General features: G+C 35.2%; 1 protein-coding gene across 3 annotated transcripts in view; it reads right to left on the bottom strand.

Moving 5' to 3' along the window:
• Nucleotides 1-2301: 2301 nt before the first annotated feature.
• Nucleotides 2302-19262, bottom strand: part of SPATA7 (spermatogenesis associated 7) — a 67200-nt gene continuing 50239 nt past the window's right edge. For all 3 annotated transcript variants that reach the window (XM_011974288.1, XM_011974289.1, XM_011974286.1), the window contains 7 exons: nt 13974-14446; nt 12967-13033; nt 11244-11359; nt 9500-9553; nt 7521-7598; nt 3154-3208; nt 2302-2921 (listed from right to left, as the gene is read on the bottom strand). In XM_011974288.1, coding sequence (XP_011829678.1) covers nt 2337-2921; nt 3154-3208; nt 7521-7598; nt 9500-9553; nt 11244-11359; nt 12967-13033; nt 13974-14446 — 1428 coding nt within the window. In that variant the 3' untranslated portion in view covers nt 2302-2336. The remainder of the gene's footprint in view (nt 2922-3153; nt 3209-7520; nt 7599-9499; nt 9554-11243; nt 11360-12966; nt 13034-13973; nt 14447-19262) is intronic.

The raw sequence follows: 19262 nt of genomic DNA, 5'->3' as shown, positions 1-19262 counted from the left end.
ATGGTATTTCTAGTTCTAGATCCTTGAGGAATTGCCACACTGTCTTCCACAATGGTTGAACTAGTTTACAGTCCCACCAACAGTGTAAAAGTGTTTCTATTTCTCCACATTCTCTCCAGCACCTGTTGTTTCCTGATTTTTTAATGATTGCCATTGTAACTGGTGTGAGATGGTATCTCATTGTGGTTTTGATTTGCATTACTCTGATGGCGAGTGATGATGAGCATTTTTTCATGTGTCTGTTGGCTGTATGAATGTGTTTTGAGAAGTGTTTGTTCATATCCTTTGCCCACTTTTTGATGGGGTTGTTTGCTTTTTTCAGAATCATTGTTAATATTTAAATTAACTCATCTTTTAAAACTTAAAGGGAAACTAAAGGATAACAACAAATTGTCCTAATAGGTATCCAAGTTAGGATGGGTCATGGCCCCAGAGACAAGAAGCTGTACCCAGAGTCAGAGCATGAAGAAGACTGGACATGTCAAATAGGGCAGGTCTGGGGCCCGGATCAAAATGTTGGAGAACAATGGCCAGGAGAAAATTTCTGAGAATGCCTCCAGAAAGACAAATGGTAGCTACAACCAAGAAAGGAAAATTTGGGCCAGGCCAGTAGGTCTGGGGTAGTTTCATGGGGACTGGGAAGAGGGTGTTTGTGAAAGAGTGAGTTTGGGACTGAAGAAAGGAACCCTGGGGCTGAGGAACAATATAGCCCAAGAAGCAAATACAGGGGTAAAGATCAAACATATTGGGAGACCCAGGCTGGGAACCAAGAATAGAGCTGAGGTTATTTCAGGAGGTTTAGGAGGACTGCAAGAGGGGAGGGATGGTGTTGCTTAGAGGGTTAAAGGGAAGAAGTCCAGAGGTGAGGGCTGAGGGGCAGGTGTGCCAAGGAAGGGTTGCAGCAGGGTGAGTTGGGGATTCTGACAGTGGGGGTGAGAAGTGGGTTGAGTGCTCAGTCCCACCATATTGTGCTTTGCAGGTTGTGCCTGCATCTGAATCCTGAAGACAGTGGTGATGGTCAGCATCCCATGAATGAGATGGACATGTCATTCATATACTACTAAAAATCAACTCTCAGCTCTCCAGGGGTATGTACCACACTTTGGGAAACACTGCTACAGCCAAAGGATGATAAAAGCCTGAGTTAAAGAACAGGATACTTGGAAGTCACTGCTAAGTTTTTAGAAGAATACTTGGGTTGCATTTTTTTAAACATAAAATTAAAATATAGCTTATAAAAACAAAACGGGTTGTTTTTATCCTCCACAGTATCTAGGCATGAAACTTTGTACATAACGGGCACATGAATATTCAATTATATTATTGTAAATAGTTGAAAAGGTATAATTAGAGATGAATCTTCTGGGCCATGTTCTAATAGTAAGGGTCTCATTCATGAGCTACAGGGGAGGGGAGGGCTTCAGACAGGTCTGAGTAAATGTTTGCACTCACAAGAAGAGACAACATCTCAGCTAGCTGACAGAATTCCCTGGGTCACTGACAACTGAAAGGTCCTCGAGGCTGTAGATATTGCAGCAAAGTGAGAAAAATGAAATTAAAGATACTGCAGACAAGGTCCAATGCTTCAAGACCCACACCAGATCACAAACCATTTCCCATAGCCGACAAAACCGCTTATGTCTGGGTAAAAATGTTCCTCTGAGAACATGGGTAAAATATGTTTCCTCTGAAAAGTGATTTTAGAAATTGTGGCCAGCAGGTCCTCAGATGACCCCAGTGATTGCTGTGTTCTGGCATTCACACCCTTGTATATATTCCCAACCCTTAAGTGTGGGCAAGACCTGTGACTTGCTTCTACCCAAAAGAACATGGCAAAGGTGATAGAAAGTCACTCCTGTGATTATGTTACACTATATAAGACTCCATCTTGTTAGCAGAATCTCTCTGGTTTTCCTGATATCCTTAAAAAAGCAAGCAGCCATGTTATAGCTTCCCTAAGGAAAGCGCCAAGTGGCAGAGAACTACAGGCAGCCTCTAGCCATTGGTCAGCAAGACAACGAAGCCCTCAAATCTACAGCTGCAAGGAAGATAATTCTGCCAACAAGCCTCTAAATGAGAACACAGCCCTAGTCACTGCCTTGATTGTGGGGTAGCCTTGTGAGACCCAGGGCAGAGGACCCAACTAAGCTGTGCCTACACTCCTGATCCGCAGAAACTGTGGGATAAATAAACGTGTGGCATGTTAGGCCACTAGGTTTCTGGTAACTTATTATTGCAGCACAGAAAACTAACACAGAAATCTTATACACACACTTTAAAAAAGGAAGAAAAGTAATATTAAGTTACTGGCCATTTGAGGTATTTATTAATGAAGATTAAACATCCAAAGGGCAGTCCTCAATGCTCATTTCCATGATTTTAAGAGTTGATAATTCCATGTCATGATTATTGTCACCTTTGACACTGGAGAACTGAACAGACTGGGAGAGTGATGTGTTAAGACTGCATAATCCATTTGAAATCTCAACCTTTTCAGGGTCACTGTCACCTTCAATGACATTCACAGAAGTTTCCTGATCTGTTAAACTGTCTGAAATACTTGGATTATTTTCATCCAAAGTTGAAGGTTCAAGATTCGTTTCATCATTCACCTGTTGAATTATAACCCCTTCTGAATGCTTTGATTTATAAAGAGGCATGAAAAATTCAGTTGGTGAAGAGAATATCTCGTTCTCATCTTTTGGTGCAGACGATAACATATTCAAAGCCTTTTGGTATTCTTGACGTTCCTGCTGAATAGTTACTTCACTTTCATGTTTTAATTCATTTGGTTCTGAACTCCCAGCCTTTTTAAAATCAAATAAATTCAACATATCAACATCATTTTGCTTTACCGAGTTTTCCTCCGATGTGCAGCCTAAGTCTACCTTCAGGACATGCAGCAGGTGGCGCATTTTTTCCTAGGATTAAGAAAAGATGAGAATAATTACATTAATTGAGTCAAATTAAATTTTGACTGCAGTGCTGCAAATCTCACAGGATTAATACTTTTCCTTTCACTTCTCCCACCACCACCCTCAAAAAAGTTCAAGGGAAAAAAAAGCTTTTAATGTATTGTTTGAAGGTATGAAAAAACTGTAAAATTATTTTTACATTAGAATTTTTCTAATGAAGTTATAAGGAAAGACAAACCTCCTCCAAATGTTTATTTTGTTTTATATGTCGCTCGAACAGTCGTTCTAAAAACCTACAAATGATAAACAAAAATGTTAATGTCTCAAAATCAGAAAATCATCTAAATATAAACTAGCCATGTAACACTGAAACTATAAAGGTTGAAAAATGTGTTTTAGATTATTCTTTTTCTCTGTAAAGCTGAAGACTAATGCTTTCCTGTTCTATGTTCTTCCGTTGTGCATTTGCTTCAAGTTACATGTTTCTGAAAGACTGTATGCTACTTTTATTTCTTTGAATAAAATTCTCCTTTTTCTCACCCCACCTCCAAAAAGCTGTTTTTCTCACAGACATATGCAAACACCCAAAGCCTCTCTACCCCCATCTTTTTACACACACACACACACACACACACACACACACAACCAAACCCTAAAGAAAAGCCTTTTGCAGAGATATTTTATAATCCTTCCTAAATTATACTTTTTAAAAAATCCTATATTAAAGTATAAAACACCAATGAACAAAATGGAAAAGGACACCAAAAAAAAAAAAAAAAAAGGAAAAATATTCCAAATTCATGGATTGGAAGAATCAATATTGTTAAAACATCCACACCATCCAAAGCAATCTACAGAGTCAATGCAATCCATATCAAAATACCAGTGACATTACTCACAGAAATAGAAAAAAAAATCCTAAAATGTATATGAAACCACAAAAGACCCAGAATAGCCAAAGCTATCCTAAGTAAAAAGAACAAAACTGGTGGGATCATATTACCTGACTTCAAATTATACTACAGAGCTATGGTAACCAAAACAGCATGGTCAGGCATAAAAACAGACACACAGACCAATGGAAGAGAATAGAGAACTCAGAAACAAATCCACACACCCACAGTGAACTCATTTTTGACAAAGTTGCCAAGAACATACACTGGGGAAAAGGCAGTCTCTTCAATAAATGGTGATGGGAAAACTGGATACCCATATACAAAAGAATGAAACTAGACCCCTATCTCTCACCACATACAAAAACCAAATCAAAATAGATTAAAGGCCAAAATATAAGTTCTGAAACTATGGAACTACTAAATGAAAACATTGGGAGAAAATCTCTAGGGACTAGTCTGGCAAAGACTTCTTGAGTAATATCCCACAAGCACAGGCAAAAAAGCAAACATGGACAAATGGGATCATAAGTTAAAAAGCTTCTGCACAGCAAAGGATATAACCAACAAAGTGAAGAAACAATCCACAGAATGGGAGAAAATATTTGCAAACTACCCCTCTGACAAGGAATTAATAACCAGAATATATAAGAAGCTCAAACAACTATTTACTATTAGGTTTATAGCGAAAAATCTAATAATCCCATCAAAAAATGGGCAAAAGATTTGAATAGACAATTCTCAAAAGACATATGAATTGTAAACAGGAATATAAAAAGGTGTTCCACATCATTGATCATCAGAGAAATGCAAATCAAAACCACAATGAGATATCATCTCACTGCAGTTAAAATGGCTTATATGCAAAAACAAGCAATAATAAATGCTGGTGACAATGTGGAGAAAAGGGAATCCTCACACACTATTAGCAGAATGTAAACTATTAGTTCAACCCCTATGGAGAACAGTTTGGAGGTTCCTCAAAAAACTAGAAATTGAGCTACCATATGCTCCAGCAATCCCAAAAGGAAGGAAGTGGGTATCAAAGAGATATCTGCACTTTTATGTTTGTTGTAGCACTGTTCATAATAGCTAAGATTTGGAAGCAGCCTAAGTGTCCATTAACAAATGAATGGATAAAAAAATGTAGGACATATACACCATGGAGTACTATTCAGTCATAAAAAAAGTAGGATCCTGTCATCTGCAACAATATGGATGGAAATGGAGATCATTATGTTAAGTGAAATAAGCCTGGTACAGAAAGATAAACATTGCATGCTCCACTTATTTGTGGGATCTGAAAATCAAAACAATTGAACTCACAGACATAGAGAGTAGAAGGATGGTTAACAGAGGCTGGGAAGGGTAGTGGAGGGCTGCAGGGGAAGAGGGGTAGTTAATGCGTACAAAAACATAGAAAGAATCAATAAGATCATTTGATAGCACCACAGGGTAACTACAGTCAATAATAACTTAATTGTACATTTAAAATAAAGAATGTAGTCAGATTGTTTGTAACTCAAAAGATAAATGCTTGAGAGGATGGATACCCCATTTTCCGTGACGTCCTTATTTCACAATGCTTGCCTATATCAAAACATCTCATGGACCCTTATATACACCTACTGTGTACGTCACACAATTTTAAAAAATAATGAAAAAATTTAAAAATTCCCACTGATGGTAAATCCACATAATAACTTAAATGTTATCACTTATTAAGTTCCATTAAATGCTACTGTGCTAGCCATAATAATCATTTTACCTCTAATTCTGACCAACGTAGGGAGGGAAAGATAGTGTAAAAACCATTTTAAAGATGAGAAAGCCACATCTCTAAGATGATAATTTCCTCTCCCCTGAGGTCAAAAGCCATTAGGGGAATTTAACCCACATGTGTCTGGCTCCACATAATTTCTTCATTCTAAAACACCATGCTCACCTCTCTATCACAGGAATGTCCAACAGTTTCTTAAAAAACAACTAATTTCCTTTGTTATCATTTGCTAGCATCAGTGAAGTTATGAGCCAACCTCAGAGTTAGTAGTTCTGAATTATTTCACAATTTTTTTAAAACCCAAGAAATCTGTATTCTACTTTTTACAACTATTGTTAACATTTTAGAATATTCACTACTAGGCATTTTTTCTATTCATTTGTATTTCTTTACCAAATTGTAATTAAATGATACATACTATTTGGGTATCTATCTTGTTTTTTTCTTTTTTCTTTTTCTTTATTTTTTCTGAGACAGAGTCTCGCTCTGTCGCCCAGGCTATAATGTCGAGGCGCGATCTCGGCTCACCGCAAGCTCCACCTCTCGGGTTCACGCCATTCTCCTACCTCAGCCTATAGCTAGGACTACTGGCACCTGCCACCAGGCCTGGCTAAATTTTTGTGTGTTTTTAATAGAGACGGGGTTTCACCGTGTTAGCCAGGATAGCCTCGATCTCCTGACCTCATGATCCACCCGCCTCGGACTCCCAAAGTGCTGGGATTACAGACGTCAGCCACTGTGCCCAGCCGTATTTTGTTTTTTCTAATCAACGACACATATCTTTAACATCTTTCTGTATCTGTAAATTCACTTCAACATCATTTTTAATCCCTAAACAGACCTTACATTTCACATATATCCCACAGTTTATTCAACCAAACATTTACCATTAAACATTTAGGTTGATTCTGGTTTTTGGTACTATTATAAAAATGCTGTAATAAATAGTCTTACACTTGATAAAAACAAAATTTTAAGCATAAATACGATTTTGTATGTGTATTTTTTTTCTTGTGGTGGCAAAAACCAACAAAACTTATCATCTTCACCATTAAGTGCACGATTGAGTAGTGTTAAGTATATTCATACTGTGATACAGATGGCTAAAACTTTTCATTATGTATCCTGAAACTCTTTACCCATATTATGTGAATATTATTTACCAACTTTTTAAAACGAAAGCAGTCAAAAGAATTAATGTCAAAAATCTTAGGTCTTTTTGATATGCCTTTTTATGCCAATAATGAAAATGTTTGCTTTAATTTTTTAAAAAACTTGATGTAAAGGATAGAAATAATTTATTAGAAATGTCTATGTTTGGCATATTATTACAACAGAGAAAGCAAGTAGTATACATAACAGGGTCCTAGGTTACATAACATAAAGTAGAGCCCAGTGCTCAAAGAATCTTAGATACATAAATGTTCAAGCTAAATTCAGGACACACAGTTTCCTTAAGCTATGCAATAGCTAATCTGGTTTTCCAAACTTTTCATTTAACTTGCGGTGCACAAACCTAGCTCTTAATTTGTTCTCATTTTACTAGATCTAATACTAATAATGGTTGTACCAAAAATGCTTGCCTTTGATTCTCATGACAGTTTTAGACAGTAAAATGGGATTATGAAGCTTTGCAAATAAGTGGTAAATATCTTCCTTCACGAGTCACTTATAATACAAAGGATATAATATTAAAGTGAATAAAAGCTCTATTCTTTAATTCTCCCAAGTGATGAACTTCCCCTAGAGTATGAATTAAACATTCTTTACAACTTGCTATCAATTACAATAATAAGTTTCCAAGAAAGCAATATATTTTTTCATTTCCTAGTATGGGAAAATAACTTTAAAATTTTAACATCATATGAAGAAATATGAAGAATATTTAACGTACTCCTGAATTGCCATAACACAATTTAAAAAAAAACTAACCTGTTTGAAAATAAACCAAGTTTCAAAATTTCGTCTGTTACATCTTCAATGAAACTCAGATACAACAGTTCTTCTTCGCTGTAAAGGGAAGGCAATATACAGCATAAAAATTATTGCTTACTTATTCTGAAAACTGTAAGAAACATTAGTACCTAATTAGAAATATCTATCTCTACCATTACCAATGTACTTCTATCTCATATTACTAAGGGGAATATTACAAACAAACATGTCTACCTTCTCAAATTATGCAAGGATAAATATTTATTAAAGATAATGACCTAATAGAGTAAAATTTCAAAGATATCTGCAACATCCATAGCAGTAAAAAATAAGCAGAATTAAACAACACAAAAAGAGACCAACGACAAGGGGCAATCAAATGCAATCCACTGGGAACAAGCACTCTCAAGGAATGTTTTAAATTTCCTCTGGCTCCTGACCAGGTCCAGCAGCAGAGGTGCAAGCCCCTCCGCAAAGCATTTGCAAGAAGGAAAAGGAAAGTTGTCCAGAGAAGCAGGAGCTTCAACTAAGAAATCCTCTCCTAGCCCCAGGCCAGCATCTTCTCATCTTAAGGTTGAGAAATTCACTAAGCAGAAAAATTTATTTTTTCTCTCAAAACGTTTGGAGACAAAATCTCAAAGGAAAATTTGTGATCATAAATATTGTGGTAATTTTTAACTACTTGAACACACCTCCCTATAACTACATTTTAGTAGCTATTATAAGAAAGTTAGGATATTATTGTATGTTTGATTTTAATTAGCTGAAATTAGTGAATTAGTACCAAATGTAAGTAGCAAGTAACTAAATTACTGAATAAGCAAATATAAGGGAAGAGTTAATAAGCAAATCAAATAATAGATCTAAATGTTTAATAAAAAGTTACACTTTCAAACTGATTCACAGGGTCTCGCTTGTTTAAAAACAGCATATTTGAAAATAAGTAAAATTTTATAAATTATTTTCCCTAAAAAAAGTAACTTAATTAAAACAACATGAAAATCTACGAGTAAAATATCTGCAAAGAACTGCTGAGATTAGAAACCTCTGGAAAGAGTATCCTGAACTACTAAAAGTCTGTATTTCTCTAAAACTCTTCTTTATTATTTTATTATTTTTACATATAAATAAGAATTATGGATACTAATTATTAAAAAGTATCAGGTATTAGCTTAGGGACAAACTTCTACTGGAGATAAAAACGACGTGATTGACAATTGCTCCAGAAAGTTAAGTTATTATTTCTCAAATAAATTTGAGAAAATTATTCAGGTCATTTTCTCAAATTTAGCATGTATTATATGGTTGATATCCCAAAGCTGATTGTAAGACAGATTAGCGTTCACAGATGAATGGATAAAGAAAATGTATATATACACCATGAAATACTATTCAGCCATAAAAACAAATAAAATCATGTTATTTGTGGCAACATGGATGGAACATGGATGGATGCTGGTGAAATAAGCCAGCAATAGAAAGTTAAACACCGCATGTTCTCACTCATATGTGGAAGCTAAAAACAGTTGATTTCATAGAAGTAGAGAGTAGAACAGAGGATACTGGAGGCTGGGAAGGGTAGAGGGGAGTGAGGGACAAGGTGAGATTTGTTACAAGATACAAAATTATAGCTAGACAGGCGGAGTAAGTTCTAGTGTTATATACCACTACAGGATGACTACTATGGTTAACAATAACACATAGTTTCAAATAGCTAGAAGTAGGATACTCAATGTTTCCAACACAAAGAAATGATAAAACCTTTGAGATGATGGATACACTAATTAAACTGTTTTAATCACTGTACAGTATAAGTATCAAAACATCACTAGGTACTCCAACGAATATGTACATTTATTACTTGCCAGTTTTAAAAAAAGAGATTATTGTTCAATCCTGACTTATTTAATAATAGTTTCTATGATTCTTAATTCTTAATTCCACTATGCAAAATGAAGAGGTAAAAAAGATCTTACTCAGAGTAGATTTTACTAGTTGCAGGGGGCTTCAGGGAATACTGACACACTGCCCTAGAAAGAGGAAGTTAAAGTAGTTGAGCAAAACAATGGTTGGCATACAATAAGTATTCAGTAACATTGTATATTAGTACAGACTGAATATCCCTCTTGGAACCGAAGTGTTTCAGATTTTGGATTTTGGAATATTTCCATTATATACTTAGTAGTTGAGCATCTCAATCCAAAACTCTGAAATCCAAAATGTGCAAATGAGCATTTCCTTTGGGTGTCACGTCAGATTCTGGAGTATTGTGACTTACGGATTTTCAAATGTGGGATGTTCAACCTGTAATTACACTTTTCAGCAATTTTTAAAGCACTCTCATATCCATATCTAATTTAATATTCTAAACAACCCAGTCAGGTATGTTGGCTGTGTATTATTTTTACTATTTACTGATGAGTTCACCCAGTGTCAGAAAGGCTAAGTATAACTTTCCAAGGTTAATGTTAGTAAGCAGCAAAGATAGGTTTTTAAACTACTCTTCTACTTATAAATTCACAATTCTTTTCAAAACTACACTATGGCATTTCTCTAGTATAAACAACGACAATTTGACTAAGGTTAATGTACAGATAATGCTAGATATAGATACATTACTATGAAGTATTTTTAAAGCTGGTCATCATGATCAATTTTGTTACTCAGTTATGTTACCAATAATTAATTTGAAGCTAAATTTTATTCAGGTATACTCAATTATACTATTTTACTTTACTTCTTTTAGAAAGTATTAGAAAAGATAAATACTCCTTTCCTTAAGTCATTCTTAATATTCAGTGAAGACTGGCTCAAGAGCAGTTTATATTAATAAATAATAAGTTATATGTGTTGAAACACCAGAAATTTCAAAGACAGGGAAGTTAACAATGAACTCTCCATGGCCTTAGCAGGTGAGATCTCCCTAGCAAAGGCCTGAGGGAGAAGCTGGAGCCTGAGGGCATTGTGTGTACTTTCCTAGTGATCTGCTACATTAACACCTCATTCTTGCCCTCTTTTTAATCTCTACTCCTTCCTTTCTTCTACCCCTCTCCCCGCCCCGCATTTCATATCCATTCTCTGACACTGGAAATACATTTGACAACTGAAACTATCAAGGCATCTTTTAGGTTTTCTACTACCTGCTAATTAATGTATAATATTCCTTAATCACTCAACATGATGAGTAATTTTTAAAGAGTGTCTCCATTGCAGTGAGCTCAGACCGCACCACTGCACTCCAGCCTGGACAACAGAGAGAGACTCTGTCTCATAAATAAATAAATAAATAAATAGTGTCTTCATATAGCACAGATAGGTCAAGCACTAGCATATGATGAATATTCAAAATCACAAATTATGACTCCTCAAATGGTAAAGCTCTTCAGCATTATTTGTGGCATGTAAACTGGTTAGCACCACTGTCAGAGGACTTGTCTTGGGGAAAATTATTTTTTTAATGAATAGTGATGACAAATAATACAAGTTGGCGTGGCTTTTTCCTTTACTAATGAATTAGCAAAATTAACTCATTTAAACCTTTACTAAGCACTTAAATTTGTAAAATTTCCTTGGTAAAACTAAAACTGTTATTGAATTACATCACACCAAAATAGATGACAGCATGCAATTAAATAGTACTTATGTGGCAAACACTATATGTCTGTTATACAAGAAGGCAATTAAAGACAGTTGAAATTATTTCTCCTGTGAACTGTGTACCTTGGCGAGGAATGCTGAAGAGCATCATCCTTAATCTCATCCCATGTTAAGTCATGCCCTTGTAAAGGTAAAGGGGCTATTTTTTCTTTGGCATCATATGTCACACAGTTAGATGCCTGGGGATGCAATAAAAAAAAACTTCATTTTTGCTTAAAAATACATTATGAAAGCAGAAATATAACAAATTTTAAGTGAACAGAGATATCCAGTAGATAAAAATTATACAGTATGACAAAGAATATTTTAGAATAATTTTTCTATCCATTCAGCATGTTTTTCTTAAAGATAAAATGACATTTCTTGTATTTTAATGAGTGGCATTTAAATAACATTAAGAAATTGTCACAAATAAACATATAAAGGGAAAAATGAAGCAAATTTTCAACTTTTAAGTAAATTTGAGGGAACAAAGTCTCATTATTCAGAAATTCAAATAGCTCATCTGTTTTACATGCCAACATGTCAAATATGTAGAAGCAGTGGTAGCGCTGGCAGCATGAACAATAATATTAACAAAAATAATGGCAGCTTACTTTTATAGACTCCTTACTATGCACCACAAACTGTGCCAAGCATTTACTCACATCGTTAGAGTTAATCTTTACCATGACAATTTATGTACAGTGCTTTACAGTTTTAAAGGTGCTGTTAAAATGTAGATCTATTGCAGTTAATACTGGCTTCTTCAAGTCAAGTACTGATGGCACTGACTGTAGAATATGGGGACACACATTTTCTTGCAGGATTGTAAATACATACTGTTTCATGTTTATGTAGTTATCTGCAGAGTTAACTCATTCCCCAAATTTCAAGCTAGTCTATTAAGCCCTAGCCCAGGCTAGGTACTTTGCCTACATCATTTACTCCTCCTAATAATCCTGCAAGTTAAGTACAGTTTTTCTAGATGAGGAAATGCAGCTCTCAGAGGATAAGTGATTTGTCCTTGGACCTTAAGTGGCAGGGCCCTGTGTCAAACAGCATTAATGGCTGAGATGGAAAACGACCACCTTCTACCCATTTTCAGAAGGGAAGGAGGAAGTTGAGTATGATTATATTTTATTCTTCTATCTCTGGATCTGTGTTTGACATTTTAATAGACAAACCATTTTTATAAACAACAAATTTAAGTCAGGACACAAGTGCAAGACTGACACTCCAAAAATAAAACAATTTGTCTCAAAATCAGACTCAAAGTTGCAATATTTTAAAAGAAATGATGCTAAGAATTCAAAATATAAACCCTGTAATAAACAGCTTTATGGTCTAGAAAAAGTAGAGGCAAACATAATAACAGCCACTTATTCTTATAAAATGTATACTTTCCAATCATATAATATGTGGCAATTCTTAACCAAAAAAAAAAAGGGATAAAAACTCAACTTCTGCACTACTCTGCTGGCTCCTCTAGTAATCCAGGTCTGCATCTTTGTAAACAATACTTAAGGTATTTTACTGATCCTTCCATCTGTCCAGCCAGCCAACCAATCATCTAGGAAAGATGTTAGTAACAAATGACTTCCCAGATTTGGCAGGATCCACCTGGCCATTCAGAGAGCTATAACCATTTGTAAACAGCCAGACCTTCTGTATACTGGCTATATCATGTATGATAAGTGCCACCAACAGATTATTCTTCACAGTCTAAATAGCTGTACATATTCTATTTACAGAAAAATATCTGTAATTCAAATGTAGCAATACTAAAAGATTTCATACTTATTACCTGCTTTATGTTCATTTCTGATTCTGTCACATTTTTAGTCTCAGCTGTCCCCAACTCAGATTTAAAGCTGTAATAATTTAAAATAAATAACTGTTAATCCTTCAAAATATAAGCACTGTGGTAACAAGGTTTACTGGCTAGAAAAAATAAACTCAAACATAAAAGAATGAGATCCATCTGTTCTTATAAAATACATAATTTTGAATTATTTGATTTTATTTGATAAAATATCTGCAGACTCATCTGATATTACTGTACCTCTTACCTATACCCAAAGAAAAAAAATACTAATCTTAAATCGTTTTCACTTTCTAAAACAACTAAAACCTAGTGCCGGTTAAATTGTTTATGTAATACTAGAAAAACAATCACAATACAAATCTGCTAAATCTCAAAACTTGACAAGATTTGTTTTTTTCTTCAGTCATTTTGCAAACTTTTATTGAACATTCACCTTGTGCCCCACACTATTGTATTTGAAAACATTATTGAGGCAAATTATACTTAATTTCCAGAAATTATCCCAATTTAAAATTATTCTTGGCAGTTGTTACTATGAAGACTGGCCTGAATATCTGCAGGGAATGGAGCAGAGGGGTAGATGGATAAAGGGTTAGTTTCTTTCCCTCTATAGTCCATATTTTTGCCACTTTTAACATGAATCAATATGCATATTTACACAAATGCTGTCTGATGACATATTTTAAGAATTCTCTGAAAGTACAATATTTGAAAACATACACAATTCTTGAACCATGCTTGAAACAATAAAATATGTAATTCATACTTATAAGGCACTTGACCAGTTTAATATTTTTTTGCTATTTTTCAGCAATTACTCTGATAGTTCTAGTGATACACAGAAAAGGAAAAGTCACATTCATCTCATTCCAATCCAAAGGGCACTATCAGATCTTAAGGCTGGCAGCAGCAAACAAGAAATATTAATTCATTAATTTTCATTTAATTTCCTGAAGGATTTACTATTGGTTGTTGATGTGTCATACCTTAATTCAGTCTGGGTTTCAGCTTCTATCCGTTGATCTGCAAAATCCTTTTTTCTTTTGGCAGGTGTATAATAGCGATACTGTGACAGGAAAGATTTTGCTTCTGTTTTTAAAGTGCGGGGAGTGAATGGCAATTGTTTGTTAGAAAAGAGTTCAGCATGTTTATCCAAAAGATCCCCACTGGGTGCTTTCGAAATGACTAACTGAAACCGGTGGGAATTTGGGAATGTGCTTCTGGGCCTTCTGCCATACAGGGTTCCAGAGCCCGGTTTCCGGGGCCCGGAGGCTGCATAATCCACGCTGGACGGGGAGGAACTGGAGTTCTTCTCAGGACCATTTGTGATGACTTTATCGGATTTATGTAGGCTTAGGTGTAGTCTCTCAGAAGAGGGTACTAGTGACCTTGCAAAGGATGAAAATCCATTCATTTCTTCTTTTAACATGTCATCCTCAATTTGTGGTTCGCCTGAGGGCTAAGAACATTTGACATGACAGTCATCAACTGCATTACAAATTCATGTAATTGGGGATTTTGAGATTATACATTTAAAAAATGATAGCCTCAAGGATTTACAAAATTAACTGATATGTTCCTGAAGATGTTAATATTTTATTTGAAGTTCTAGTCAAGTATTTAAACTAAGATTAAAATTTAATTCCAAATATAAGTAGTAGAGCAATCAATTTCCTCTCTGAAATTAAAAAAAGATGAATAACATACCTATTTTTGGGATCTTAAACTTGCATATTAAGATCTATTGGGAGATCTCAGTTTTATCTGAAAGTTTCCACACAAATTGTGAGCACCAATGCCCTTCTCCACCACTATTAGTGGCATCATCCTCATCGTCCTGTCTTGTCACTATTGGAGAGTACAGTGTAAGCCATCCCTCTGTGATGTCAAGCATTTAAAGAAACGAAAAGGAACTTCTCCTCACAATGTATGGAGCCCTGGCTTAGGTAATTGATAATTTAAATATAATTAATAAATATTTATTTCATAAAAATTTCATATATATTTCTCAACTTATTTTCATTGGGGTGGAGGTAATACTTTGAAAAGGGAGGCATTTTGACTTGCTCCATTTCTTTTTGGCTTAACTTCAGGAAAACCATTTCTATAGGTTATCTGTAAAGTTTAAAAACACAGATAATATTTTATTCTTTTATAAACTGAAAATGTCTAAGAAGCTTTGCCTGTGACTTCAGCCCTTATGGACACATCTGTATATCCTTTGCAAAACTCTGAGGCACTTTCATTAGGTAGAGGGGAAATTACAAGGAGGTTACAGAAATTGAGGTAAAACTCGCTAGGATTTAGCCAGTTATATCTGTCTTATAACCTCATTGGGAGGAATAACAAGGAGAAGATGGACAAGTTGAGTAAGGAAAAAGCCAAGTGCTTCCTGTATGCAAGGTACTGCTCTTGACATTGAATAGAAGAGGAATAATAAGAACTTCTGTCACTGCTACTAATACATATGGTGTGCTTACTATGTGCAAGGTACTGTACTAGTTAATTTTCTTGTATAGCTCATTTAATCCTAACATCAACTTCTGGGTGGTAATACAATTATCACTCTATTTTACAGATAAAAACACTGCTCTGAGGTGCCGAGTCTCACAGATTTGAACAGAAGCAGAGTCCATGTTCTTTGCCACTTTATCATATTGTCTATTTTAAAACTTATTTGAAAATTATATGATTTTAGATTTTTTTTACAGCATAAAAAATCTTAAACTGATTTTAACTCTTTTTCTGGGAACAAATAAGTCAGCTAACCTAAAGTTCTGATTTATCAAAGCAAAAAACTGCAGATAACTGGACATTGTGACTACTACCTAAAATATGTCAAATCACCTTTCCTTTCCAACTGCTTTACAACCTTATTCCAAATACAAGACAAAAGTACTCAAAGCAAGTAAGTATGCCGACATTAAATGTTGAGTCACTAGGGTACTATTTGGTAAATGACTTCAAGATGTTAGTTTTTATAAATAGTCCTAAATGATACTCACACTACAGCTTATGTACCAGAAGAGTTTAGCTCCCAAAGAAGAAATTTCTAAGTACAGTCTAAAAATATCCTATAGTGCAATTAATTAATAAGCACGGGAATTATTTACACTTAGAAGAACAGCACAAACTGAGATCAGAGGAAGGAGAAAGAAATGCATAAGGCATTATGATTGCCTGTAAAGAAATTTTATCAGTAATGATTATTTAATAAACAAAATGAAACACCAAAGAAAGACTTTCTAAAGGGTAGAAGCATATGTTAAGCTATCTCTCTGAAATGGGATGGAAAAATTGCTTCTGAACTTATTGGAAGCATGAAATTTTTCTCATTTTTGTATCTTATAATTTCTATCTTATATCCTACTTTTCTTTCCTTGGAAACCAGTAGACTACAGTATAAAATCCACTGCACCAATCTGCATCTTGTTTCCTTAGTTATGAATATCAGAAAACTGGGATAAAGATATTTGTGCAGAATATATGTTAACACACTGGCAGAATCCCAAAACATGAATAGCAGATCACTGTAAAGAAGTTCTGAAATCAGAAAAGGGTTCATCAATTATATGCCAATGGAGCAGAGTCTGGTGGTACCCTGAACACTCACTTTCTTATGTCATTCTTAGTTTATGAGGTTTGTTGTGCACTGTTTCTGTGATTTCAGGATTTATGTAAAGTAATAGCCATAACGTAGTTTATATACTCATCATACTTTCATGTCAAGAATTTTACAATACAGAACTCAGTCTAAATCAATCTTTTTTAAGGATGTCAGAAGACATAATGTATAATAATTTTCCAATTGTCAGATTTTTAAACAGTTGAAGAGTCAATTCAATTGTAGAACTGGATGGGTATAAATTATTTTAAAATCTAACATTTGTTTGCAAAAAAGTTTCAAATTATATATAAAAGAAACATAACTCTTGATTTTCACTATTTTATATTGTTTTTAAAAGTTTCCCAGATTCTTTTTTTAAATCTCACTTTGTTGCCCAGGCTGGAGTGCAGTGGTCTGATCATGGCTCACTGCAGCCATGACCTCCTGAGTTCAATTAATCTGCCTGCCTCAGCCTCCTGAGTAGCTGGGTCCACAGATGTGCACCATCATGCTTGGCTTTTTTTTTTTTTTTTTTGGCGGCGGCGGGGGGAGGTATTTTTTGGTAGAGACAGGGTTTTGCCATGTTGTCCAGGCTGGTCTCAAACTCCTGGGCTCAAGTGATCTGTCTATCTCAGTCTCTCAAAGTGTTGGGATCACAGGTGTGAGCCACTGCTCCCGCCTCTTTTCTAGATTTATTCAGAAATATAGATCACACCCACATATTCACTTAATCTTAAAAGCACACGGTAAGTGCTACACCAGTGAAGCAAATGAGTAGTAAGGGAGCACTGACTAAGTAGTGAATGACTCAGAGTTACAGGGTGAAAACTGGAAGGGCTTAGGAGGGTTCTGAGGGTGACAGCATGTGAGTCAGAGTATGAGAGAAGAAAAGTGGCAAGAGGATATGGGCAATTATCATAAAAGGTTTTTGATATATGGACCTTTATAATACATATAAAGGGCTAATACATTCAGAGGTTAAAGCCAATATTTTAACTATAGCAGCCTTTACAGTGAATACAAATTATAACCATAACAGGTGTCTGTTAACCATAACACCCATTCAATTATCCAAATATACTGCCCAAAATAAGGCTTGTAAGACAATCTGAGTGTATCTAAAATATTTATTATCAGGGCTTATAAAAAATGTAGGCCAACTGCAAGTTACTATGAATTCTAAATGGAGTCAATAAACATATAGATAAAATAATAAATTAACAACTTTATGGAGACAAAAAGTTATAGGGTTATAGTTGCTATTGGAAAAATGAAAACATCTAACATTTACGGAAATATATTAAGATATAAAATATGTAAATAATATGTATTTATATTTTACTTTATTATAAATAAAATATATAAAATACATTAAAAAGATATATTAAAATATATGATTTGTACTTTCAAGAAACCCCATACTTATCTCAAAATATAATTAGTAATTTGTACTCATGCTGAATAATAGAAACAAATTTTAAATTTTCAGTTACAAAGTACAATCGCTAAAAATGAAAATACACCTGTGAGTCAAACATTGAGGAACAGATTCCCAGATAGCAAAGTATAATACAGAGCAGATAACAGATTTATTCTAAAGGAAGCAGCTCTATTCCTAGTCCTTTTATCTACATAATAGCCCTGTGTCTCTCAATCATATTCACTGCTTCCCCTGATGACTCCCAAATCTATTTTCAGCCCAGACCTCTTTGCTGACACAAATACTTATTTCCAAGTGTCTATTAAATATACTAGATGTTCCAAAAGCACCTCAAATCAAACACAGCCAAACAATAAACTCCTATCTTTTATTACCTCCAGCCCCAAAGAAAACCTGCACTTCATCCCATTATATTTCTGTGAATGATGTGCTCTTCACATCATCCACTCAGTCACCAAGCCCTGGAGATTCTACTTTCTTTTTTTTTTTTTTTTTTTGAGATGGAGTCTCGCTCTGTCACCCAGGCTGCAGTGCAGTGGCACGATTTTGGCTCACTGCAACCCCGCCTCCTGGGTTCAAGCGATTCTTCTGCCTCAGCCTCCAGAATAGCTAGGAGTACGGTGCACTCCACCACGCCCAGTTACTTTTTGTATTTTTAGTAGAGACAGGGTTTCACCATATTGGCCAGGCTAGTCTCAAACTCCTGACCTCGGGATCCGCCTGCCTCGGCCTCCCAAAGTGCTGGGATTACAGGGGTGAACTACCGTGCCCAGCTGAGATTATACTTTCTAATGATCTCTTAAATGTATTCCATATGCTCTCTCTGCTGTCTTAGAATCATGTCTTAATTACTGCTTCCCCGATTACTGCAACTGTCTTATAAGTGTCCTCCACTGTTGTCAGTGTAGTCTGTATAGTGTCAGTATGATGACATAACTTCCCAACTAAAAACTGGTCTGTGGCTCCCAGCATTTCTCAAGGAAAAAAATCCAGACTCATTATTATGGCATTGGTATTTGGTAAGCAGAGCAGTCAGGCTGGCTTTTGCCCAATAATCCATAGTTTTGTTTCAAATCACATCATGGGTGCTGGGGCAGAAAACAAAGCTCTAAGAGATCATGCTTGAGAATCTGGGATTCTCTCAATGGCTACTCCTCAACTAGACGACTTGCAAGGAAACTTCCAGGACCTCCTGAACCCTGGCACTGAGCTGAAGGAGACTGCTGG

Source organism: Mandrillus leucophaeus, unplaced genomic scaffold, assembly GCF_000951045.1.
Source record: "Mandrillus leucophaeus isolate KB7577 unplaced genomic scaffold, Mleu.le_1.0 Scaffold144, whole genome shotgun sequence".
NCBI classification, from domain to species: Eukaryota; Metazoa; Chordata; class Mammalia; order Primates; family Cercopithecidae; genus Mandrillus; species Mandrillus leucophaeus.
Note: the sequence above shows the minus strand (reverse complement) of the source record. Positions and strands in the feature narration are given on the sequence as shown.